At 59.1% G+C, this 25185-nt stretch overlaps 4 protein-coding genes across 5 annotated transcripts in view; 1 reads left to right on the top strand and 3 right to left on the bottom strand.

Annotated features, from left to right (window-relative positions):
• Window positions 1-5975, top strand: part of DHRS7B (dehydrogenase/reductase 7B) — a 38584-nt gene extending 32609 nt beyond the window's left edge. Inside the window, exon 8 of one of the 2 annotated variants that reach the window (XM_079904372.1) lies at window positions 3372-5975. In XM_079904372.1, coding sequence (XP_079760498.1) covers window positions 3372-3399 — 28 coding nt within the window. In that variant the 3' untranslated portion in view covers window positions 3400-5975. The remainder of the gene's footprint in view (window positions 1-3371) is intronic. The other variant, XM_079904374.1, reaches the window with a different exon arrangement.
• TMEM11 (transmembrane protein 11) lies at window positions 988-10880 on the bottom strand. The gene is made up of 2 exons (XM_079904375.1): window positions 10795-10880; window positions 988-1511 (listed from the first exon to the last, which is right to left on the bottom strand). The coding sequence occupies exons 1-2, from the start codon at window positions 10851-10853 to the stop codon at window positions 995-997; spliced, it is 576 nt and encodes a 191-aa protein (XP_079760501.1). The 5' UTR covers window positions 10854-10880; the 3' UTR covers window positions 988-994.
• A 190-nt stretch (window positions 10881-11070) lies between these two features.
• LOC307177375 (uncharacterized protein) lies at window positions 11071-15570 on the bottom strand (the record flags this gene model as incomplete). The annotated part of the gene is made up of 3 exons (XM_079904486.1): window positions 11071-14552; window positions 14977-15446; window positions 15505-15570. 3 exons carry the CDS (start codon window positions 15568-15570, stop codon window positions 14066-14068), a joined length of 1023 nt encoding a protein of 340 aa, XP_079760612.1. The 3' UTR covers window positions 11071-14065.
• On the bottom strand, window positions 14519-24937 carry NATD1 (N-acetyltransferase domain containing 1). Its single transcript, XM_079904214.1, has 3 exons — window positions 24769-24937; window positions 18657-18775; window positions 14519-17434 (listed from the first exon to the last, which is right to left on the bottom strand). The coding sequence occupies exons 1-3, from the start codon at window positions 24872-24874 to the stop codon at window positions 17318-17320; spliced, it is 342 nt and encodes a 113-aa protein (XP_079760340.1). The 5' UTR covers window positions 24875-24937; the 3' UTR covers window positions 14519-17317.
• Window positions 24938-25185: the final 248 nt, after the last annotated feature.

The raw sequence follows: 25185 nt of genomic DNA, 5'->3' as shown, positions 1-25185 counted from the left end.
GGATCACTGCCAGTTTACCCTTGTTCCAGACCATTTGCCACCCAGCACCCAACTGAGGGACCAGCATTTCCAGGCCCTTGGAATTAAGTCAAAGTTTCTCACTCTTCTAAAATCTCTGGCTCTCCTCCTGTGAACAGATGGCCCCATCACCCCCATACACCCTTTTGACACCTTCCCAGCACCCCTTGTTACTCTCTGGCGTCTGATCTTCCTGAGGGATCCTTTAAAACCACGTGAACATCAGTCTGGTTGCCGCTTAGAAAAGTGCCCCTTAGGGATGACCGAGCAGAGTCTCGGGCCGGCATGGCCCCCTTTTCTGTGGAACACGAGGCGGGCAGCAGGTTGAACTCAGGACAGCTTCAGTGCTTTAAAAAAAATACAGATGTTAGTTTGTGTTCTCCTAAATCAGAATCTGGACAAGAGGTCCCAGGCCCCAGCTCTCCAGGTGAGCCCAATGGAGACCCAGTGACTGCCAGGCCTCGCCACCTACCTGTCCTGCCACACCCCTGAGCGGCACTGAGCTGCGCTGCCTTGGACCAAGGCATGAGGCTGCTCTGGGAGGGGCTGGGCCTGCCTGTCCAGAGGCCTGTTCGCACTACAGGTGGTGCCCCTCCTGCCACCTGCATGCTCCCACCAGGACCGTCACGGAGAGAGCAGACACCTGGAGTTGAAATTCTTATAATTTTAATGGTCAATAGCTTCTGGTTGGCTCTGGATGGTACAGTTAAACAACATACTTAACGACCCCCCAAGCGCGTTCACATCCCCTCAGTAGCGTTGCTTCCATCACATCCTGCTGCCTGGTCGGCCTTCCACAACCTCAGGCCCCCGTGGGTTACAGGAATCCACATCTTAGTGTGATGAGCTGAAAAAACCCCTGGTACACTTGTGATCTGTTATTTCTTTAAAATAACCAGCGTGCAGCCAGACGCCTTCCCGGGCTCCTTCTGCCACCTCGCGGGCCGGGCTGCCTGCTCCCCCTACGCTGCCCCGATCATACGGCGCAGAGCTCGTAAATCTTCCTTACACAGTACACCAGCGCCGCCAGTGCTATCGTGTTGTGCAGTCTCTTTCTGTGCAAGTCGTCCTTCCGGACCAGCACCACCGGGGTGGAGGAGGTGAGTGTGTGCAGGGGCAGTCGGGACAGTTTGTAGGCGTCGTACTCCACCTGGTACTTACAGCAGGGGTCGAACTGCCAGGAGATGCCGTAGAGGGTGCAGCACGCCAGGCTCAGCACGCCCGCAGGCAGGGAGATGTAGTGGGAGTACTCCAGGGGCAGCGCCAGCGGGGTGAAGAGGCAGGCGGTGCCCGCCAGCACGGTGGTCTTGTGTAGGCAGTTGCCCACAGTGATCCAGCGGGCTGTCTCGTCACCGATGCGTGTGGGCTCGATCACGATGTACTTGTACTGGGCTTCCAGGGCCTGCTCCAGCTCGTACTCAAACTGGTCTTGGGCGTTCTCCCCGTTGTAGATCTCATGCACAATGTAACAGTCTGTGGCCGACAGGCTCACCCTTAGGAGGAAGGGGTGGGGAAAAAGAAGAGCTGGTTAGAGGCTGCTGCTCTGCAGAGATGCCGTCCCCAGAGGAGAGGCGCCTGCCCTGAGCACACCAGGCGGCCGCTGGGAGCGGGGCTCGGAGCTGCCTGGTCAGCGGCTGCACAAGGGGCCGCGCGCGTAGGTACCAGGGAAGGCTTGTGGAACGAGGTCACCCCAGAACCTCCAGGGTCAGCATTTCCTTCAAAGAGGAAAGCTGTTACGCGTTCAAGGCAGTGGAGACCGGACTGTTGGGTAAACTCCTGGAAGGAAAGACAGGCGAGGGAGAGCCGGCCAGTGGTGCCCGCCCTTTTGTGCTCCCAGGGGGATTTTTGGGGGAGCCGTACTGCACGGCATGTGGGATCTTAGCTCCCCAACCAGGGGCTGAACCCGTGCCCCCTGCATCAGAAGCATGGAGTCTTAGCCACTGCACCGCCAAGGAAGTCCCCCTCCCCATTTGGTTTTAACTTAGAATGGAGACAGGCTCCCAGGTGGGATCCAGCACCTTACAAGGCACCTTAGCAGACAAGCAAACCTAAGAGGCAGGGCCTCACTCCCGGCAGGAGCAGCTCTGGCAAGTTCATCAGCCAAGACAGGCCCAGGGAGAGAAGCACGGGAAAATGGAGGGTCTGTGCCGCCCCGCGGACCGTCAGAGTGAGGCCAGGGGACGATGCCTCCCTGTCGGCGTCCAAGGTGAGCTTTCCGGCCACACAGTCCCTCTGGAACGCTCAGAGCGAGGCGCGGGTGTCAAGGCCGGGATTAGAGAACATTCTTGCCCAAACCCTAACCTACCTGAGTGCAGTGACAAAACAGGCCCAACAAGGAAGCACCAGTTGAAGCCCCAGCATCTCGGGGACACGTCAGTGGGCAGACCCCACCCTCACCTGGCGCTCACCCAGGCCTTCCTTTCCCGTCTGCCCCACCCTCGCCTCTGCCGCCCACCCCTGGGGCGGGCTCCTGCTTCCTCCCACAGCGTGCTGGGCGAGCCCATCTCCACAGGTTGGTGGCTGTGCCCCCAAGTCCCTCCAGGCTATGGCTCAGCCCTGATGGCACAGGAGCAACTACCAGTGGACACGGGCAGTCGGGACTGCACAGCTGAGGGTGTGTGGATGGCGTGCTCACCCACCAAAGCCGCCTGGAGCCCCAGTCTTACGCTGGGCCGGTCACCCCACTCCTGTCCGTCACCGCCAACCAGTGACCAGCCTTCCACAGCGCGGAGAACCCTCCCCGGCGCCTTCCGACACAGCAGGCTCAGAAGCCAGCCAGCCCAGCGGGCACACCGCCCTGGGCTCACCACCAGTTCTGCTCTAGAGGCCAAACCTGCTTTACCTGCTCAGGAAAGGATGGACCGTGACACATAAAGCAGCAGGTTTCCAGGACTCCACACAGTGTGCAGGGAAGGGAAGCAGCACAGGGTCCAGAACAGACCCAGACCCACCAGCAGGCGCCCCCTCTGTCAGAGGACCCACCCTGCGGTCAGCACCCACAGCCCCACCTGCTTGAGGGGGGCGGGGATCCCTCTGCCCTGCAAATGTAGTTTCAAAGGCTGCCTGGACCACCAGATTCCGTCCTGCAGTTGACAGGACTGTTGCTTCTCAAGCCAGGTGGCTGAGGACTCGAGAGTGAGCCATGGCCGCCTCTGCCCGGCTACCCCAGCGCCCAATTAAGGAAAGAACCCAGTCAGAAGTTTGCCATGAACCATCTCAGAGCACCACCAGCCAACCCCCAACTTGAACCCTGTACACAAAAGCAGATGAAAAAAACCCAACAACTAATAGCTAATTGGGATCCTTTGAGTCCTGGGCTTCCTAAGCGACTATATTTTTGCATTTTGTTGCAGGTGTGAAGTGACCAGCAAGAGAACATAGTAAAAAGGGTTCACGTTGAAAAAACTGAGAGCGCATCGATAATGGAAAGAGGTCTTTAAAGTGAAAAAGTCAAGTACAGACCAGTGTTTGTAGCCTGTGATCTTCAGTGCCTTTCTGAGAAAGTGTGCGCTTGCTTGTAGATGCACAGATGTCTCTGGGCTGATATACAAAGACCCAAGAGTTACGACTGTCTCTGAGGAGGGGAATGGAGGGGCTCCAGAAAGAAAAGGGGCCCCTTCTTACCAAATGACTTTAGAACTCTTTGAATTTGGCAGGTTCCATGGAGCTTACAGTACGGAACTGGCCTGCACAGAAGAGCACAGCCTGCCGGCCCACAGGGGCTGCTGCAGGCGCTGCCTCGGGTCAGCGTCACGGGCTCCCCCTGGGGGCTTGTGAACCTGCCTCCAGCTGGGGTCAGTCTCCTCCTCTCCTCGTCAGAATCGGTTCCAGCAGCACCCAGGAGATAGTCCTCAAAGGAATCCTGGGGAACGTGGCAGCCACCACGAAGAGCCCACAGAACAAACCTCATTTTGCCAGCACAGAATCCGGCCCAGGGGATCCCACGCCATCTCGAAGCCAGTCTTGAAGGAACCTGGGATTACAGGAGCCTCAGACATGGGACCCACAAAGTCGGGAGACAGCTCCAAAAGTCAGGGGTGCACAAGAATGTTCAAAGCAGCACTCCTGGTGAGAGCAGAAGACTCAAGAGCAGAGAGAAAGAGACCGTGACTCAGCCTAGGGAGGGAAAGCCGTGGAGGCACAGCCGCCCAGTCCCTCCCAACCCTGAGGGGGAAGTGGGTGCACCACACCCGTGAACGCCCCCCTCTCTCTCTCTCTCTCTCACACACCTCTCTCTCTCACACACTCTCTCTCTCACACACACACACACGGCTCAGGAACATGCAGGACCAAGCACATGCTGTCACGGAGACGATGGAGGACTCAGGAGTAAGGTGGCTGCTGCCTGCGCTCGGGAGGGAAGTGTGGGCCAGGGAGATGCTAGCACTTGGTTTATTAATTTTTTTCTAAATTATGGTAAAATACACATAACACAAAATTTACTATCTGTAAATTCTGTGTTATGTGTCCAGTTCAGTAAGGTTAAGTATAGACGCTGTCGGGCAACCAATCTCCAGAACTTTTTCGTCTTACCAACTAAAACTCTGTCCCCATTAAACCACAACTCCCACCCCACCCCACCCTTCTACATTCTGTCTCTCTGAATTTGGCTGCTCAGGGAGGGACCTCATGTAAGTGGAGTCACACAGTATCTTTTTTTTGTGGCTGGCTTCTTTCACTTAGCATAATGTCCTCAGGGTTCATCCACGTTGTAGCAAGTGTCAATTTCCTTCCTTTTTAACGCTGAGTAATATTCCCTGTGTGTATAGACCACGTTTCGTTATCCATCCATCCGTTGGTAGGTTGCTTCCACCTTCTAGCTATTGTGAACGATGCTGCTGTGAACACGGGTGTAAAAATATCTGTTTTAGTCCCTGCTTTTAATTATTTTGGATACATACCTAGAAGTGGGATTGCTGGATCATGTGGTAGTTCTATTTTTAATTTTTTGAGGAACCTCCACACTTTCCCACAGTGGCTGTACTAATGTACATTCCCACCAACACTGCACAAGGGTTCCCTTTTCTCCATATCCTGGCCAACACTTTTGTTTTTTCCATAGTAGCTATCCTAGTGGTATGAGGTGGCATCTCATGGTGGTTTTGACTTGTGCTTCCTAAATGACAGCTTTATTGTGATAGATTCACCCAGTTAAACTGCACAAGTCAGTGGCTCGACACTTTTCACTGAGTTGTGCAACCAACACCACGATCCATTTTAGAACATCTTCCTCACCTCAAAAGTAACCCCGTCACTCCCCACTCTCCCCTGACCTCCGTCCATGGCGATCACCAACCTACTTTCTGACTGCGGATCTGCCTCTTCTGGGCGTTCTGCAGGAACGCATCACGTGGCACGTGGGCTTTGGAGCTGATTCCTTCATTTAGCCTCGTGTTCCCAAGGTCATACATATGGTAGCAAGTTTATAACTTTTCATATGGTAAAGACATACTTTTGATGGATTTAACATATAATTTTTAAAATTCCAAGACAAAATATCTGGTGGGAAGCATCAAAGATGCTCTGCATAAAAAAAGGCCAATAATGTTTTCTCTGGATGGTGGCCCAACAGGTAACTTTTAAATTTTAGTTTTCTGTATTTTTCAAAAAGAAAAAATAAACGTGTTTCTTTTGTAATGGGAAAATTAATTATAAATTTTTTCATAAAAAGAAAGATCCTGTCCAATAGCTCTGTATCCCTTGGGGTGGAAGAGACCAGACAGGGCAGGCCCTCCCAGCCGAGGAGAGGGGGCCCCCCTCCTGCTCCAGTGGGCACTGGCCCTGCAACCCACCACCTTTTCTGGTCATGCTGGAACCAGAAGAACCGACCCAAACACCTGCCTTAAGGCCCCTTCCTGGAGCGGCCCTGGGCTCACAGTCTCAGCTCAAACAGAGGAGGAGGTGATGCCAAGCTCCTTGAGGGCAGTGACTGTTTTCATCGCAGTCTGCTCCGCCCCACCCCACCCTGGGCCTGAATGTAACAGGTTCCCAACAGACTTAGAGGAAGTACGTTTGAAAGGACTGACAGGAGACGAAAAACAATTAACAGTAATTAAGAGCACCTGTGGCTGAAAAGTAAACTAGGTCCATGCATCAGGTTGCTTTCCACCCAATAAGCACAGGGTCACGTGACCAGCTGTGACATGCCGCCTGGTGCCACCCCTGCATCCCTGGTCTAGGGAAACCCACTTCTGGCAAACCCCAAATCACTTCCTTGGGAGCCAAGGAAAGCAGTAAACTCCTATGCTGTGGATTCAAAGGCCAGTTAGGACTGAAAGGCACAGGCTTGTAGCTCCAAATACTGAGGACGTTTCCAAACTGGCACCTGACGTTCTCATTGTTTCAGAGGAAGCCACGTGCCAGGGAACAGGCTCCCCGTGGTGCTCCAGGGACCGGGCAGCTCTGCTTTGGGGACAAGACCACGGCGCACCAAGAGTTCCTCTCAGTCACTCACTGGCTTTGTGTCCAAGGACAAACCCCCTTGCTGCTCTGAGCCAGCTTCCGTCGTGTCAAACGGTGCAAAGGCCCCAGCTTGCAGAGTGCAGACGGGGTGAGATGGGCTGGGCCGGGCACGCACACAAGGTGACAGCTGCAAGGCGCCACCCAGCGCAAGGCCCGAGCACTGTTTAAACTTAAGTAAAATGGAGTGAAATTGAAAATCCAGTTCCTGGGCTTCCCTGGGGGCGCAGTGGTTGAGAGTCCGCCTGCCAATGCAGGGGACGCGGGTTCAAGCCCTGGTCCGGGAAGATCCCACATGCCGCGGAGCAACTAGGCTGGTGAGCCACAACTACTGAGCCTGCGCGTCTGGAGCTTGTGCTCCGCAACGAGAGAGGCCGCGACAGTGAGAGGCCCGCGCACCGCACCGCGAAGAAGAGTAGCCCTCGCTTGCCACAACTAGAGAAAGTCCTCGCACAGAAACGACGACCCAACACAGCCAAAAAAAAAAAAATTCAGTTCCTCAGACACACCAGCCACATTTCCAATGCTTGACAGCTGCAAGTGACCAATGGCTGCCCTAGTGGACAGCCCTGAGCAGAATGGCCGAGACTGCCCAGGAGGCAGTGCACAGAGGCCCGGTTCAGGACACAAGACCACCCTCCCTCCTTCAGAAAGTCAGGCCTGAAGGACTGAACTATAGAGGCACGAGTTACTGCCATTGGAACCCCGACGGCTTGAACGAAACAAGGAAAATGGAGATTCACCCCAGAGGACGAACCCCAGCAGACCCTAACCCACAACATCCAACTTCCAGGATCAGAGCCTTCTGGCAGCCAGCTGAGCGGGACCCACACCCTCAGGCCTGCACACCCGCGGACCTGGGTGCAGATGCTGCACTGGCACGACTCATACAGACCAGGAGGAAAGAAACTCAAGAGAAAGAAAACATCCAAATCCCCTGGAGGCCCTCAGCTCTAAAGGAAACGACCAGGTCAGAATGAGGGGAACATCGCCCTGGGAATGTCAGCCACCTGCCCACGTGGCTCGTGGTCCACCTGTTCTGGGAACTAAACCCTCCACCAGCCAGCCAGAACCACATCCATCCAGTTCAAAGATTACAGCAAAGCTGTCAAAGAGGACGGCCCAGTCCCCGGGAATAAAGCGTAGCACAGAAGATGTGGAAGTAACCCCACAGAACTGGCTGCCTAGAGAGGCTGGAGCAGACACCCGCATAAGCCGGGGAGGGGAAAGGCCACAAAACGTGGTTTCACCCTAAAGCCAGAGCCCGGCCCTCTGAACACTCCAGGCCTTTAAACAGTGCTGCTGCCTCACATCGTGATCAGAATCAGATCCCATGCATCCTCACGGGCTGCACTCACATTCAACAGTCACAGAGAACTAGGGACACTCGGGGGCCCTTCAGGAGGAGGACAGGCAGCCCACATGGGACAGAGCGGCGACTCTGTGAGCTGGCCCAGGTTGGCACCAAGCGGCAGAACACACAGATACCTGCACCGCGCCTTCCCAGACGGGCAAGTTTGTCTCAAAGAGGCCGACAGGACAAGTGGCAATCTGTTTGCTGTGCTTGCTGCCAGTGTGCGGAGTTTTGGACAAGAATTCAGGTTACAGCTCAGGGTCTGATGATCTTCATTACAAACACTGTGGGTTCCCTAGATCTAGTGGACTGAAGAGAAAACTCAGCGTGCAAGCAGCTCTCATTTTGCTATTTCCACCCCTCTCCTATTTTGGTCTAGACCAGCGCTGACCTTCCTGTTCTCTATCTGCGCTGTGCAATATATTAGCCACGAGCCATGTGTTGCTACCAAGCACTTGAAATGTAAATAGTGTGACTGAGGAGCTGAATTTTTCACTTTATTTAATTTTAATTAATTTAAATTTAATTGCTGCAAGTGACTAGTGGACACTGAATTAACACAGCTCTAGACTCAAGAACCAGGTAAAGCAAGAATTCACACACTATGTATTCTAAACTGGACCATCATTAACACACAGCTGACAACAGTAACTCCTGCGGAAGGTCTGGCACCAAGCAGGGCCTTCAAATACAATGCAGGCTTCAGAGTTTGCAGCCACAGGGAAATCTGGAAAGTCTGCCCAGAGCGTTGCTCTGCTCCAGCCAATGCCCCAAATTAGACGACGTTTCCTTGGGTGTCAGCATAAAGCAGATTGCAACCAAGTGTGTGCAGCAACTCGGGAAAGTGGTCTTACAGCGTGGAGCTGAAATCTGAGTCAGCACAAACATGCCATGGAACAAAGTCATTTCAGAACACCATAATCAGCCTACTTCGGTCACAGGAGCCACTAGGTATGCTTGGGCCTCAATCTATGGTGTGGGCAATCAATTAATCCAGCCTGCCCCACCCGGAAGTCTTCCCACCCACTGAGCAGGAATGGAGGTGTGCCCAGGCTAGGTTTCCATCCCCTACTCAGCGTGGAGGATCTCTGGGAAACAGCCCAGGCAAACACTCCTCCAAAAGAGCCCAGCTAGGGCCTCACGGCAGAGGCAAACAAAGGGGTACCCCCAGCCACTCCCGGTTATCTGGAAGGATGACAGATGGTGCCCCCCAAACCACAAAACCAGACGCCCCATTCCTGGCTGACACACGACATATGCATGTGCAAGCAGAGCCTGCCGTTCAGGCCAAAGGGTGCAACCTGAACACCTAAGGAGACCAGGCAAGTAACTGCAATGAGTCAAGCTGGCAGGTGAGGAATGATGAGCACCTGCCCTGACCAAAAAGAGCCACCACGCAGCTTTTGCAGAGGAGTTTTATGTGAACTATTTCCATTTATAACCACTGGCAACTAACTTAAATTCTCTTAAAAACTAAGGATCACAGTCAAGGACTAGTTTCAGCCTTTGGGATCCTGGTTTGCAAACTCAGTTTCGAATTAACACTTGTCTTAAACCAAAGAGGAAAAAAACCCAATATCCAATTTCTTAGATCAGTAAAATTGTAACTTTTGCTGGCACGGCCCCTGTATGGTGTCTGGGGCGTCCTCATTTGGCCCCTTCTGCTGTTTTTATCCAGTAAGGAGGAATGCTTCTCTCTCTGCAACTGAGTCTTCTAAACCAGTTATTTCCTATTACTAAAGGATTAATGTTTGCATTAAAGATCTTGAAAATGTTTGCTAGTTTTTCAGGCCATCTGGAAACCATCGAGATCTCTTCTTTAACTTTGTATGGTCTGATCTAAGAAATAACCAGGTGGGAGGTGGAAAAACAAAAATACTTGCTGGCCATTCACTGCTGCTTCTCCAAGAGGAAGTGCGGCAGGGACAAGGCTGGATAACTCCGAGCTCGAGAATAAAATGCAAGCTGGAGGGGTCTATCAGCACAGCTAACCAAACAGGAAGGCGACCACAATGAGTATGTGATGCAATCAAAGAGAGAGAATAACGCAGAATAGTCGAGAGAAAAAGAGAGCGGGGCGGGAGGGGAGAAAGGGGGAAGAGAAAAGAAAGAGAATTTTTCTGTTCAACAATCCTCACCAAAAAAACCCAAAAGCAAACCCGGAGATCCTGCTGACCTATGTCTACCGCACCAGCCCACTCGTAACAGAATGGTCAGGACAGTGCAAACCGGATGACTCCACGAATACACATCCTTTCCCAAACTTCTGGGGCCTGAACAGGTTCTAGTGGCTTCTTCTACTAGCTGAAACTGTTCCTCAGAAGCAAAAACTGTAAATTCAACACGAAACACGAAAACGACGACTCCAATCTTATCTTCTAGAAATGAGTCTTTCAAATCGAGATCTACCTTGTTAGAAACAAGCTCCCGGCTCCCTGCCCTACTCACGCACCGTTCGTTAGGAAAGGTCGCTGCAAAGGATTTCCACGGCAGGGGCGCTGGCGGAGACGCCTCCAAAGTCCCAAGGATCACCCCCGGGGGAAGCGGCCGGCTCCCCGCCCGGAGTCACAGCGCGGAAGGCTGAGGCCCCTCGGTGACCGTGCGAACCACCCCGCCCGCCCCGCATCGGCCCGCGATGGGAAGGCGTCCCCTGCCTCCTCCGTCCCAGGAGCCACTCCTCGCTACGGCTGAGAGGACCACGCGCGCGACCAGGCGGCCGGGGTCTCCGGCGCCGCTCGGCCCGCGGCATTCAGGCGGGTCCCGCCGCGGCCCGGCCGTGCCCAGCCCGCCATCGCCCCTTCCTGAGCCCTCCGCGGAGGCCGCGTCGACCAGGACCGGGACCCCGCGCGCCCGGCGGCGGACCGGGGCGAGCCGCGGGGTGGAGGCGGGGACGGCGCTGCAGCCTGAGGAGCCCCGCCGGCTTCCAGCCCCGAGCCACCCGCAGGGAGCAGCCCGCGCCTCACCTCTCTCGGGCGCCGCCGCCGCCGCCCGGGCCAAGACGCCTCCTTCCCCACGCGGCCATCTTGGAGACTCCCCGCTCGCGAACGCCTCACGCCGGGCGGCCTCGCGACACCGCGCGGGCGGGAGGGAGTTGTAGTCCGGCCGCCGCCCCGGACGGCGCGCCGGCTGGGGATCGGGCCCCGCGGGACTATAAGGTCCACAATACACTGCGCGCCGGAAGCCCACCCCGAGGCCGCCTGGGAAACGCGGGCCCAGACAGGAGGAGCTGAGGGCCCACTTCCGGACTAGCCGCCGCTAGGCCTCCTGCGCTTCGAGAGCTTCGACTGCCGAGGTCACCGAGGGGCCACCCTCGCTCATCCCCCAAATTCTCGGGAGGCGAGACAGACGCGGCCCCCGCCGCCAGGGGGTCCCTGCTGGCAGGCTGTTGGCAGAGAGTGTCTGGAAGCGGAGAAAGGGGAGAGTTTAACGTGTGATGACTCCTGGGAGAGACAGGGCGCCGCGCACGTCGCACCCTCGTCCGGCCGTGGTGGCGAGGACACAGCCCCGCACTCGGGCGTCTTCGAAGGCGGGTGCTGGCCCCTCACCCCGCCAGCGGGAGCCCTGCCTGGACCCTGCCGAGTCGGGAGGGCGGACGGAGCCCAGTGACTCCTGCCCGCTGTCCCCTCCGAGCAGGGGCTGATCCGGGGGACCCCTCGCAGCTCTGAAGTTGTAGTCCCTCCCCTGCTTCCGACCGACAGCGTTGCTAGACATATTAATTGGTCCCATAAGCATTTGAGCAACTCTCATGCTGAAATCAGCGCCGTGTCCAGAGACGGGAGAAGCACGGCGCCTGCTCTCAGCCCCCGGGTCTCGCCGAACCGGGCGAACCAGGGCCCGAGGGCTGTCGGGTGTAGATGCGGCTCCCATCGTTGAGGATTCCTCAGGATTTCCTTTCGGTTCACAGTCTACAACAGTCTTAAGAGTCTGTCACGGGCCCTCAGTACCTACAAGATGCAACTCAAGCTCCTAAGCGCGACCCAGAAGCCCCTCCGTAATGTGGAGGTTGCTCCCCTCTCTGGCTTCAACTGCCTCCCTTGCCTGCCCAGAGCCAGGTTAGCAGATTCGGAGGTCCCCAGACGGTCCATGCTGTGCCTAAAATGCCTTTCTCTCCCTGCCAACCATCCTTCAGCAGCACCTGCTCTTCCTGTTGGGTCACAGTCCCGCCTCCAGGTAACAGTGTGCGGCCCTGCTTAGTGACCTCCGAACGATGACCATCTCGCCTTGTGATTAGTCTATTTTCTCTGGACCAGTTTGCTGATTCAGAGGGTTTCTAGAACAGTTGGGTTTGAAGCATGGATCTGGACCTGGGGCTGCTTTGTGTGTGTGTTGGGGGGGGGGGGCTGCTTTTATAACCTCTCTTTCTCAGCCTCCCAGTTTGTAACTTGGGTGTGATATTAACACCTCTCCTCAGAGGACCAGTATGAGTATTACATAAGGTGACACCTTAGAACTCAGAACACCACACAAGGTAACAGTCAACGGACGTTTAAGTCAGGCCAAGCCCTGTTCTAATTATTTGAAGTGATTAACTCTTAAATCTTCACAACAGCCCTGTGAAAGGGATACTGTTTTTATCCACATTCTCATTTTGCAAATGAGGAGGCCCTACCTGAGGGACTCGCTAAAGTCATGCGCCAGGATTTGAGCCCAAGCTATCTGGTTGCCGAGATTTCGCTATGCTATGGTGTCTCTCAGGAAGAGTCAGGCCAGGATCTAGTGCACAGAGGAAAGTGCTCAAGCAACTGTGGGCCTGGGACCATCTCCCCATCTCCCTGCTCTTGCACTTAACTTCTAACAGGCCATCTGCCGCAGTCTGCTGACTTGAGTGGAGACACCCAGAATGTCACCTGTTCATCACTACTAGTGCACAGACACCTGGAAGATTCACGGGCAGCGTGTAGTAACTGAGCTCCCACTGAGGGCACAACCTGAATGATGGGAGTTGAAATTCCTGTGGGCCCCCAGAGAGCCCTGATTGCTGGCAGAGAAGCAGCCAGCAGGAAAGGTGGGTCCTAGCTGGTGCTCAGAAATCTCTGCCACTTCCCTTACTCCTCTGTTCATTCATTCTTACAACAAATAATTGTGTGCACAGTCAGTACCAGGTACTCTCAGGCACCAGAGTCACAGCACTTAGTAAGACAAACACTTCCTGGTCTCATGGAGTTTCCAGTCCAGCCGAATAAACAACTAAGTAACTAGGAGTTTTCAGTGCATGATAAATACTAACAAGAAACTAAGCAGGATGATGTAATAGATGACTTGGAGATTACAGTTGGCTAGAGGTCTTTTCAAGAGGTAGCATCTGCATGGGGCCTGGATGAAGAGTGTGCAAGGAAGAGCTGGGGACAGCATTGTGACCCAGTAATGGGACCAGACTGACAGAGGAGAGGTACTGGGTTTGCTTTTGGTTAGTCGTTTCCTCTCTCTGAATGTCACTTTTCTAACTGTAAAATGGGGGTAGTTTTATCAATATTAGTCAGTGTCTAATTAGGAAAAGAAATCCACCCGAGGTATTTCAAACAGAAGGGATTTAATACAGGCCATTGTTTGTGGAGGTGTTGGCCAGGCTGGCTGAATCACTATCTTAAACACCTGAAACTTATTCAATATTGTACATCAACTATACCTCAATTTAAAAAAAACCTGCTTTCTTTTACCCAAAGTCTGCACGCTGTGCCTGCAGCTCTGTCCTGCCGTTTAACTCCAGGCTTAGAACCTCCCAGGACCACCTTGCCAGCCAGGCTGCCTTGAGGGGACCCTGCCCCATGCTGTGAGCAAAGAGCCCTCCCCCAATCCCCCGCATCCCAATGGGGGTGCGTTTTCCTCTCTCCCCATCCAGGCCTCAGAACGCAGGCTCCTTGTTTGTATGGCTGGAACTCACCCCCAGCCTGCCCTGAAGCCGTGCTGGGAACACGAGGGGCCCCTGGGCCCCATCCTGCCCGTTCCACAGCTGGATGTGGTCGGCTTTGGGGATGGGGACTCTGCAGGCTGGAGGGGACATGGGCCTCTGAGTTGCTGCTCAGAGGAAAGCCTAGTCACACCCACGTGGTCAGGAAAGAGCTGCGGAAAGTGTGCAGGCTCCTCCTGAGAGGTGGCCACTGGGAAGCAGGACGAGGAGGGCTGGGTGGGCAGGGGTCACTCAGCACCCATGACTCCTGCCCCGGCTGCCGGCTCCTGCCCTCCCTTCTCCCGGTGGGACCTTTACTGGGTCTGTCCTGTCCCTGCCCCGCCGTTTCATTCTGGTTCAGGGTAGACGGTAACTTGGGTTTTACTTCTAGACCCCAGGCTGCTGCAGGGCGGGTGCTGGGGGTGTCCCCGGGTATTGCCCTGTGAAGTCCCCGCCACGGGATGCAGACGTGGAGGGCCAGGAACTGGGTGTGGGTCCTGGTCCCCTCGCCTTCCTGCAGCCTTGTGAACTCCCCGCCCCCAGCCTCTGGTCCCCAATACCTGGTGTCTCACGGAGCTGCTGTGGGAGCCGAGCTGGCCACGATGGAAGGCTGGCGACCTGGTGACCGCACAGCCCCTTCCTCTCCGTTGGGGCAGCGATGTGACCCCCTCCCCCCCACCCCCACCCCCGCCAGGTGGACCTAGAGGAACACGCCCCATCCAGGAGTCCTCAGGCTCCAGACACCATGCCGGAGGCTCTCCATCGTCTGTGTTCTGAGTGCCGCTTGCCCCTGGCCTGTGCCCCCCTGGGCCAGGAGCTCCAAGGGAAGGCTTCCTGGGGAGAGAGGGACAGGGCTAAGAGCAGCAGCTGATGTGACCTGACAGCCTCTTCCTGGTCACCCCATCCAGCCACTCCCAGCGAGGGGAGCCAGTGCCAGGGGCATGACTGTGGCCTTAGAGGGGCCCATACCTGGGAGGAGGCACGGGCCGGGCCGGCAAAGCCCCGAGATCCTGACGCCACCTGCGCCTCTCAGAGCCTTGCTTCCCCTGCCGCCAGCTAGGATGCGGGAACACAGAGCACCTGCCAGGTCTGCCCTCTCACTCCTCCCTCACACCTGAGGGCCCCCCCCCAACCTGGGTGGAGCCCGACTGTCATGGGGGTGGAGCAGAGGCAGGGGCGGGGGAGGTGGGGCGGGGGTGGGGTGGGAGGAGTGCCCCTGCCCTTCCAGAAGCAGTCCTGGAGCTGCACTGGGTCACACCTTTTATTGAAATGTACGTCATGCAATCCGTCTGGAGACCAGCCCTGGCCCAGACGCCACCTGCAGCAGGTCCTGAGTGGGAAAGGCACGTGAGTGACCACCTGTCTCGACCGGGTGAGAAAGAGAGACCCACAGTCAGCTGTGGCAGGAGGGCACGGGGCCTCGGGGGCGATCTGCTTGGGGGGCCTGGGTGGGTCTCTGAGTGTCCCCCTGCCCTGCCAGTGGCACACAAACTGGCCCACGTGGCCTGCCTCCTGAGCAAGGGTTCCCCAGGTGTCCCGGGATGGGTGGGGCTGGGGGCCGAGGCTGGGACGCCAGTCAGTCAGGGTAGCACGGGGTGGGGGGGGCAGCCAGCCACAGCGGGATGGGGTTGGGCGTGCTGGCAGGGGGGGGGCTGGGGCTCCGGCGCAGGTGTCTGCAGTGGACCCGGCCCGACCTGGGAGAGTTGGCCGTTGCTGCCGCCGAGGGCTCTAGCGGAGCAGCAGCGGCACTTTAAGGCAGCCCGAGGCGAGGAGGCCCGGGTCGCACCTGCAGAAACTGGGGACAGGCTGTCCCTGGGTCCAGTGCTGCAGGGGCCCTGGAGACCCCGCACATCCCCTGGTTCAAGTACTAAGTGTTTTGTCTGCATGCCGGCTGGGCACCCAGTCACCTGCTGTTAGAACACAGGTGCAGGCTGGGACGGGGGTTGGTGGGCCCTGGTGCCACCCAGCCCTGGGGTCCCCTGCGCCACTGCTGCAGGACACCCGGCTACGGACAGCGCCCCCTGGAACTGGGCCACCTTGCCCCAAAGGCTGCAGAGGGGTCAGCACCAGCTCGCTGAGCTACTGGAGAGAAGTTCTCATGACGGAGTCTGTGCTTGAACTTGGGAGGGATATGTGGACAGGGAGCGGGTGGTGCTGGAGAGGGAAATGGCTCAGAGCCTGGGCTGCCCGTCAGTCCACTCTCAGGCCTACAACCCACTCTTTCCTTATGCTGCACCAGGAAGGGGACACCCCCGGGCTCGGAGGGGACCCAGCAGCCGAGCCCACCTCCTGCCAGCACGGTAGAGGCCCAGGGGCCTCCCTGACTCCCCCAAAAGCCCTTTGCAAACAGAGCTGGGAGTGCAATGGTTGCCCTCGGCCCTCTCAGGGATTCCTGGAGGCCAGAGTGGGGCTGGGGGCTGGGACCTGGGAAGGTGGGGTGCTGAGGACGGGGACCCTGGGGCTGCCAGGCCTTCAGGCACGCAGACAGAGAGGTTCCCGCCACCAGGTGAGAAGGCATTTGTGCACAGGTGTTTGGGGGCCCCGGGCCACTGCAGTGGAGGAGCGGGGCTTGGTGCAAGACTGGGAGCAGACGAGTGGGAAGAGGACACAGGCCAGTGCCTGCCGAGGTCAGGCAGGGAGGTGTCAACGGGGCAAGCAGCCCACCCTAGCCAGAGGGCTGAAGGGGCCACGTCACTCATGCCTCACCCCAGAGGGACCGGACTCCTGGGCTCCCCTCCAGCCCCACAGAAGAGCAGGTGTGGATTCAGCCCTCGTGGGGAGCGCGGCAGCAGAGGCTGGTACCCTGAGCCCTAACCAGCCCCCAGAAAGGCTGGCCCCACAGGACAAAGGGTGCTGGGGTGCTTGCTCCCCAGGCTGTTCCCAGGAAGGCTGGTCCGGGAGGGGCCCCAGGACTCCTGACGGGCCACGAGCTCGCAGGAAGGCAAAGACGCTCTGATGTCTGGCGGCTGCACAGGAAATCCCTCTGCAGAACTACTTCTTCCTCTTGGGTGGTGCGGCTGGTTCGTGGAGGACGGTTTTCTCCCTCCTACCCCAGCTCGGAAGGGCCCTCTCTGAGAAAGCTCAGCCACAGCGAGGGGCGGGGACCCCCAAGATACTCGGGCTGGAAGGGGGAGGGCAGCCACGGGGGGCCTGCCTCTTGCAGAGCTGAAGGGCGTTGCAAGGAGTAAGGAGACATGTGTGCGCGCGCGCTTGGCCCGACGCCCCCAGCAGTTGGCACACAAGGTTCCTCGTGGCTCCTCATCTGCGGAGACGACCCGGCCTGGGCATGTTGGCAGGGCCCCAGATCAGCCCCCCTGCCCATCACGGAGCGGGGAGCAGCAGGTGGGACCCAGAAAGACCAGAGGGACGCCCCTGTCCGCGTTCCGGTCCTGACCGTGGGCCCTCACGGTGTCTGCAGAGCAGGAACAGCCGGGCCCCGTTCGCCACGGCAGCTGGGCCACGGCCACAGAAAAACGTCCTTACAAAAATAACTCTGAGTCTGTCCCCGTGGGGACCAGGGTTCCTGAGAGCACGCAGAGGCCGGGGCGAGGCCCGGAGGGAGGGTCCGGTGGGCGGGCTCGGGCCCCGCGGGGCCGGGGCTACGGCTGCAGGCGCTCCAGGTACTGCGGCAGGGGGTTTTCCTTGACGAACTTCTGGATGTACCAGCACGTGACATGGGCTCTCAGGTCCTCCTCCACTACGAAGTCCAGAGCGGCCTGGCAGCCGGGCAGAGAGAAGAGCGGTCAGGGCCCCCAGCGGCACCTCGGCTCAGAGGCCCAGCCCCTCAGGCCCCGGGCTTTCCCTCGGGTCTGCGATGGAGCCAGGGGTGCTGCCACCACCCCCGTTACAGTCGGGAAGTCGGGGCAGGAAGCTCTGGCGAACTGCCGGAGGAACAAGGCAGGGAAGAGAGGGGCCAGGGTCGGATCCGCCCCGGGAGAGCGCTGCCCGCCCGTCTCCACAGCGAGCCGGGGTGCCCAACAAACTCCTCTTCTCCTCTAATTCTTCACTGGACACTCCTCTAGGAGCCTCCCCTATGGGCTGGGTTGGGGCGCCCGGGGCTCCCTCCGCCCCTGGCAGAGGTCACTCAGTTTTCACAGGGATCCCAAGAGCAGCAGCCGGGGGTGGGGATGTCAGCGTGCAGTTGTCGTCCTGGTGGGTCTGGTGCACCTCCCTGCCCCAGTGCCCTGCACACACTGGTGCACAATAAACGTTTGCTGAAACAGTACAGCACAGTCTGGGTGTAGCTGGAGGGTCTGATGACAAAGGCCGAGGGCTGACTAGGCGCCTGGGCTCCTGGTCGCCCGTCTGACCCTCCGGCCACCCCCCAGCGGCCCACACCTGACCCCGGGTTTCAACCCGAGAGCCTCTAGTGACAGGATTCCAGGCTCTTCTCCCATTTTGCAGATAAGCGCCCTCACCCCTGGCAGATCCCTTCTCCTGTTACCCAGGTAGCAACTCTGGGTTCCTTGCTTGTAACGGGGTGGGCCCATAGGCCAGCTCGAGCTGCTACTGAAAGACACCTGTCCCCCGCCGGGGGCCAGGGGGGAGGGGGCGGAGGGAGCAACGGGGCAGCAGGGGGAGGGGCTAGGCCCCGTCAGCCGTCAGGGGAACGCAAGGCCGAGCTCTGCTCCAGGTCAAAGGCCCTTGAAGCCCAAGCTGCTCTCCTAGCGGCTGGGGACGCAGGGGCAAGAGCCAAGTCACTCCAATGTCTGCCCACCTGTTCAGCAAGGGTTCACGGAGCACCTACCACGTGCCATACACGGGGTCCCGGCAGTGAGCTCCCGGCGCCGGGCAGGTGTGTGCGTACGGCGGCGGGGGCCCGGAGGCCCAGCCCCCAGAGGAGGGGAAGGGGGCGAGGCGGCCGCAGCCGCTGGAGGGCGGGGCCCGGCCCCCGGGGCGTGGTCTCCTGTGAGTGGGGGGCAGCCCCCACGCCCCTACCTTGGCCAGGTGCTTGGCGATGCCACGCCCGCGGTAGGCGTCGGGGACCTCCGTGTGCTGCAGGTCCACAATCCGCTTGCCCACGTACTCGTAGAGCAGGACAGCCCGGTCGTGACACCCTGTGGGGAGGGTGGTTGGCGGGTGAGGCCCGAGCCGGCACGGAGGCCTGGGCCTTGGAGGCGCAGGCGTTTGGAGCCCGGCTGAGGAGCTGGGTCTGGAATCGCCTCTCTGCGCCTCAGTTCCGCGTCCATAAAGTATGCATGTAACAGAACATTCCTCATTAGAGTGTGTGGAGGGTTAAATGAGGCAATTTCCGTAAAATGCTTAGAACAGCGACCGAACATACCGAGCCCCGCGTGGGCCTTTCCCGCTACCCTCCAGCCAGCATCCCAGGGCCCCCGGCGCCCCCCAAAGCTCAGCTCTCTGCATCCCCACCGGAGCACCTGCCCGAGGGACTGGGAGCCCCAGCGCTGGATGAAGAGCAGAGCTCAGCAAGTCGCCAACTAAACCAGAGCCTGAAGAGACAAGAGAGCAGGACCTCCCACCGGACCTGGGGAAGGGCAGAAGGAGGGGCACACAGGAAAGCCACGCCAGGCACAAGAGGGAGAGCAAACTGGCCTTCATGCCCTCTCAGGCCTGGCACTCTGGTCTACCCTGGTTTCCTGCTGGAAAAACATTTAACTGGAGTTCCTCCAACCAAAGTCTTCAGTTCCTCATCCGCCTGTCTGTCTGTCCATCCAACCACACACCCACCCACCCATCCGGCCCCCATTTGCCTGCCCATCTACCTGCCCAGGCATCCCATCCACCCATCTGTCCACCTGTTCCCCTTGACAAAAGTTCACTGAGCCCCAGACACTGTTTCAGGAGCTGAGGACAACTCCATGGGTTACTATTTCAGGAAGTTTCAAGTGTATGAAGGAAAAAATAATCTGGGCCTGGGGAGACGGGCATTTAGCCAGGGGAGACCTCCCAGGAGGAAACCTCTGAGCTGAGGGGTAACTGGGGAGCAGCAGACGTCTGAGGGAAGAGCAGGGGAGGGGTGGGCAGAGGGCACAGCCAGCACAAAGGCCCCGAGGCAGAATGTTTACGCAGGGCAGCAGGCCACGTGGGGACTTCACAGGCACTGCGCGGACCTCTGCTTCTGCACCGAGGCCCCCTGCAGACAGGGGGCAGGGTCTGGAGCCCTTGTCAGCCTTCTCCGGGTCCCTGCTCACTCGCTAACCCATCGCCTCCCTCAGCATTCCTGAGTGACAACTTGGGCCACAGATGGACCAGATCCCAGGATGGCCTGGGGGATTCTCTGTCCCTCCCACTCCGTCAGCTCCTGGTGGTCCCAGGGGCTTGGTCACCACCACATCCCCAGTGCCCAGCCCGGAGCAGATGCCCAAGAAATACCTGCCCCACAAACTCCTGCTGTTCTGTGCCACACACACAGCAGGAGCTGAAGGCCGGCTCGTGGCTGCTGTACGCCCAGTACCTCCCTGGAGCCCGACCCCACGCCCTTGGGGACACTGGGACAGGACAGCTGCAGCTCACACTGCTGGGGCCACTCAGCCCCTGCACACACCAATCCTCACGAGAACCTTACAAGATGGGCAGGGTTCTCACAGCCCCATCGACAAACAGGGAAACCGAGGCTCTGAGAGGCTATGGCGCAGCTCGGCATGTGTGGAGCTGTCTGGGGACCCCGGGTCTTGCGGCTGAGAGGAGCAGAAGGGCATCGGGCCGCGGGGCAGACGTGGCTGCGTGTGAGGGACAGGGCGCGACGCTGTCCCCGCCCCACACCTCCCTGAGCTGCGGAGGAGGCAGACGCCAGTGGACAGCCCTGCACCACCTGGGCCTCAGTGACCGCAGAGGCTGCCCAGTGCCAACTGCCCCACGCTGCCTGGAGACGGCCACCCCCCGAGGCGCTTCTCATACGTCTCTCAGCCTCTGCTCTGACCTCCGGCAGGCCCGTGGGAACAGCTTTCAAAACATGCCCGGAATCTGGCCACTTCATACCTCCGCCGGCCCCTGGGTCCCCCGTGGAAGCCGAGTCACATCCCGTCCGTCCTCTGCTCAGGGGCCTCCTCGTGGCCCCTCACGTCCACCCAGCCTCGGTCGGGTGCTCCCTCTGCCTGGCGCCTCCCACCGGAGAACCCCCTGACCTGCCCCCCTGGGCACCACGGCCACCCCATCCCCGGCATCTGGGTCCGTGGATCCCACAGCCTCCGCGTGTGGCAGCCTGGCTGGACCCCAGGCCCTTCTCCGGGCTGGGCCAGTACTTGCCATGTGGGGGCCATGGAGCCAGCCAGGGCCCCGGCTTCCAGTCCCAGCTCTGCCAGGAGACCTCAGACGTCACCAGGTCTGGGACAGCGGCTACCTCCCTCCTGAGGGTCACGTCGAGATCATGGGCTGTGACTGGTTTTGAGAAAAGTTAAAGCAACCTGGCAAATGAGGAGACCTTCCCTCCGTCTCCGCCCTGCCTGCACCAGTTCCGAGAGCAGGCCCGGCAGATCAAAACGCCTGTTATACAGACGATGAGGCAGAGGCAAAGCCAGAACCCAGGCTCTCTGTGCCCTCTGGGACGTAGCTGGTCAAGGACAATTGGGCGAGGGAGCCCAGGGCGGGCGGCACCGCCTGGCTTCTCTGGGCATCTCCACCTGCAGAGCCTGCTGTGGGCAGGGGCCATGGGCTGGTGGCTCAGAGCTGGGAAGCGTGAGAGGGCAGACCCTGGGGGCCGCCCAGGAAGCCCACCCACAGGCCCAGCTGGTCCCATCCCCCCCAGGCACCCTGCCCAGGGACCCGCTCTAGCATGCATCCCAGGACGCGAAGGGCATGAGGGTGCCCTGGGAGCACAACGTGGCTCGGGCAGGGGCCTCCTGCCCGGGAACTGGGATCTGAACGTAGGAGGCCTCTGCTGCGCTTTCAGCCCTGCTGCCCCCAGGGCCTCAGTCTTCCCATCTGCAAAGTGGGGGCTGGGGAGGATGTGGAAGGCGCTGGGTTCCAGGACCCCCAAATGACGCTTCTTGGAGCAAGTGGGACACTCGGTGCTGGCTGAGAGGGGAAAGCAAAGGCCAAGGGTGGGGCCGCCCAGGGGTGGGAGCTCAGTTCTGGCTTTGCGCTTTCCCCACTGATGAAATGGTGATACAAGCTAGCTTTTCAGACCCTGGATCTGGGGACCAGACAAGCCTGGACACCTGCATTCTTTCACAGCCCACATCAGCAAGACCCATCCACGCTTCTTTCAGCAGCCATCCAGGAGCTGGGATTTCTCCCCTCCTCTCACACCGCCTGCTCCAGAGCAGTAGCCATCCTTGCTCCTGTCTTGCCCCGGAGCAGCCAGAGGGAGCCCAGGACATCCCACCCGCCCTCTGCTCAGGACCCTCCCAGGCACCCACCTCACCCGGAGTCAAGGCCAAGTCCTCACAATGCTTTCCACGGCCCCGCACCACCTGCCCCCAAGACCTCTTGACGTCCTCTGCTATGCGGCCTCTCCGTCTTCCCGTCCCTGCTGCTCCCAATACACATCAGGCATCCTAGAGCCTTTGCACTTGCCGCCCCTTCCACGTGGAGTGCCGTTCCCACCATAGCTCCCTTCCTTGCCTCCTTCCCAGGGCGGCCGTCCCAGACACCTGACTCTAAACAACAGCCCTTGGGACCTCCCTGGTGGTCCAATGGTTAAGACTCTGCGCTTCCAATGCAGGGGCCAAGGGTTCGATCCCTGGTGGGGGAACTAAGATCCCACGTGACGCATAGCGCAGCCAAAACAAAGAAGAGCCCTTTCCTGACGCCCGACCTTATTTCTCACCAGCCTTGCTCTCTAGGACACTCTACACTTTCTCGTCCACTGCCTCCAGACGGTCGGTCCCAGGAGCCCCCAGCACCTACAACAACGTTGCGCAACACACAGTAGGTGTTCAACAAGCACTTGTGGAATGAATCCTAGTTCTTCTACCTCCAAGGTGCAAGCCCCTGGGCACGTCAGTCACTTTCCCTGCCTCAGATTCCTCCTCTGTAAAATGGGCAGAGCAGTTTGGACAACGCCCCACCCCCCACCAACAAGGCTGAGGATAAAGCGACTCCCTGTGCGTGGGGCCTCCTGAGGACTGAATGCGCACAGCTGCTCAAACCTCTTCCCTCCCCAGACCTGGAGGCTGCTGGAGGCTCCTCAGCCCAGCTGTGCCAGGGGATGGCCGGTACACACCTGCACCTGGAGCCCCAGGGCCACTCTGCCTCTCGGCCTCAGTGCCCACATCTCTCACAGGCGCAGTGAGCTGGCCTCCGGGAACTGCCTGCAGGTTAGGAGACACCACGGCAAGCTGTTCCCCTCCCCAGCTGGGGCGGGGTGGGGGCTTGGGCACAGATGACTCCCCGCCCCCCATATACACCCAGACCAGGTCCGGCCTGGCTGCACAGCCCCCGTCTCGCAGGCAGGCAAGGAGCTACTCCCGGGCATGGCTGGGGATCCCGGTCCACTTTACGGTTAGCCAAATGAGCAGTAGGCAACAGAGGTGCAAGTTTAGAAAGATGGCTGGTCACATCCAGCTCTGACCACAGCCAAGTCTAGAGGGGTGTCCTTTGGCTGTACTCACTAGGGAAAGAAAGAAGGAAAACCCAAAACATTCCCTTTTTCTTCTTTCTCTGAGTGTCTAGGGCCTCCTGAGCTCCCCAAGGGAATCTAAGGCCTCTCTGGAGCCTCAAAAGGAGGATTTGAAAAGCCATGGGGCCTCGTCCAACGAGAGCAGCGGGGCTCGGAGAGTCACGGCCAGCCAGCCAGCCGGGCCACTGCAGGCAGTGTGGCGGTGGAAGTACATGCCTCCAGGTGGAAAGACGCGTGTCTGAGTTCCGGCCTGCGCTCCTCCCCTGCGCCGGCCTCGGCTCACTCCCCTGAGCTGCGGTGGTGATGTCCAGGTCACAGGGATGTTGTGACAGGGATGTGCTGGGCCCAGCTCAATGCACAGCACAGCCCAAAGGGGGCTTCTGAGGAAGGTCCGCGCTCCAGGCCCCAGCCCCTCCCGGCTGTCCAAGTGCAGGTGGGAGGAGTGGGCCCAAGCAGGACCCCATCCAGGCTCTGCGCATCCCCCCCACCTCAGGAAGCCTTCCCCTTCCCTCCTCAGAAATGGGCACAGTGGCCCATAAGGACCCTTCCAGCTTAGACACTGCCACAGGGGGCCCAGCTGGGAGGGAAGAAAAAGTTATTAAGGCAGAAGGGGTGGGACACAGGGATGAAAGTTCACTCCTCCATTTCATAATTCCACTTCCCATCCCCAGATCTCTTAGGCAGAGGGAGTGTGGGCTAGTAAGTGGTGGAACCTTTCTCTACAGGAAATGAGGACTTGACGTTGCTTCTGGTTTAAAAAGTAATGCCCAGGGACTTCCCTGGCGGTCCAGTGCTTAAGACTCTGCACTTCCAGTGCTTCCACTGCAGGGGGCACGCGTTCAATCCCTGGTGGGGGAACTAAGATCCCGCATGCTGCACCTCTTGGCCAAAATAATTAATAATAATAATAATAATAATACCCAGTCAGTGTTCACCAACATTTACTACCTGCCGCAGGCGCTGTTCTGAATCTTACTCTTACTGGGGCATCTGGTCCTTACCACCAGCCAGGAGTTATGCGCTGGGGTTAACCCCATTGTAGAGATGGAGAAACTGGAGCGCACAGAGATGAAGCAACTTAGCCAAGGTCCCAGAGCCTCTGGGGTCTGATGGCGACACCATCCCTCTACACCCCCTGCCCCTTCCAGGCAGAAGTCCCTCTGTCTGTCAGCCCCGGGTCGGCCCAGAGGATTCTTCCAATCCCCTTGGTGCAGAAAAGCTAAGGTTCCCAGGTGCAGCCAGAAGCCATTGAACATCGGGGAAAGGGGAGGTGGTGGCTCACCACGGTCCCCAGGACCTCGGCAGCAGCCCGGAAAACAGCCAGGCCGAGCAGGTGCGGGTTCCCCGGGGCCGAGGCGGGATCGGAGCTGCCCGGCGCCTGCCTCCGCCTCCCCGGGGCCCTCTCCACCCCGGGCGCCCGGCGCGGGCTCGACTCTCCCGGCAGCCCGCCTCCACCCGGCCCGCGAGTGCGCCCCCAGCCCAGCGGCGCGCAGACAAAAGGCGGGGGCGGGCCGGGCCCCGCGTTACCGTTGAGCCGGACGGTGAACTGGCGGCGCCTGCGGTCGTGCTCCACGCGGATGGGGCAGCCCTGCTCCGGCGCGCCCGGCGGCACGGCGGCCGGCGAGTGCGCCATGGGCGCTGGGACCTGGGCTGCGGGCGCGCGGCGGGCTCCGCGAGAGGCGCGCGGACCCGCACAGCGGGCCGACCGCAGGCGGCGGCGCAGAAACTGACACTCGGCGGCGGCAGCAGCAACAAAAAGGGGGGCAGGAAATCAGCTGTGCGGTCACGTGCAGCGCGCGGCCAGTAAGCGCGCGGCCGCTCTGTTTTGGTGCATTCCGTTTGGCTCTTAAAGGCGCCGCGCCGCTCACAGCTTCGCGCCTGGGCCCTTGGGCCTCTGGCCTCAGCTGGCAGGAGACTTTGGGGCCCGCACGGACCCCTTCTCAA

The sequence above is a fragment of the Stenella coeruleoalba genome (assembly GCF_951394435.1).
Source record: "Stenella coeruleoalba genome assembly, chromosome: 19".
NCBI lineage: Eukaryota > Metazoa > Chordata > Mammalia > Artiodactyla > Delphinidae > Stenella > Stenella coeruleoalba.
This window is presented reverse-complemented; position numbering and strand designations above follow the sequence as displayed.

Bases quoted from the DNA above. Each gene is read 5' to 3' on its own strand.
- TMEM11 (XM_079904375.1), bottom strand. From the start codon at position 10,853: ATGGCCGCGTGGGGAAGGAGGCGTCTTGGCCCGGGCGGCGGCGGCGGC. The intron at 1,512-10,794 runs GTGAGGCGCGGG...CTTCCTCCTAAG, and splicing joins GGCGGCGGCGCCCGAGAGAG to GGTGAGCCTGTCGGCCACAG.
- NATD1 (XM_079904214.1), bottom strand. From the start codon at position 24,874: ATGGCGCACTCGCCGGCCGCCGTGCCGCCGGGCGCGCCGGAGCAGGGC. The intron at 18,776-24,768 runs GTAACGCGGGGC...CCCTCCCCACAG, and splicing joins GTTCACCGTCCGGCTCAACG to GGTGTCACGACCGGGCTGTC. The intron at 17,435-18,656 runs GTAGGGGCGTGG...CCCGGCTGCCAG, and splicing joins TCGCCAAGCACCTGGCCAAG to GCCGCTCTGGACTTCGTAGT.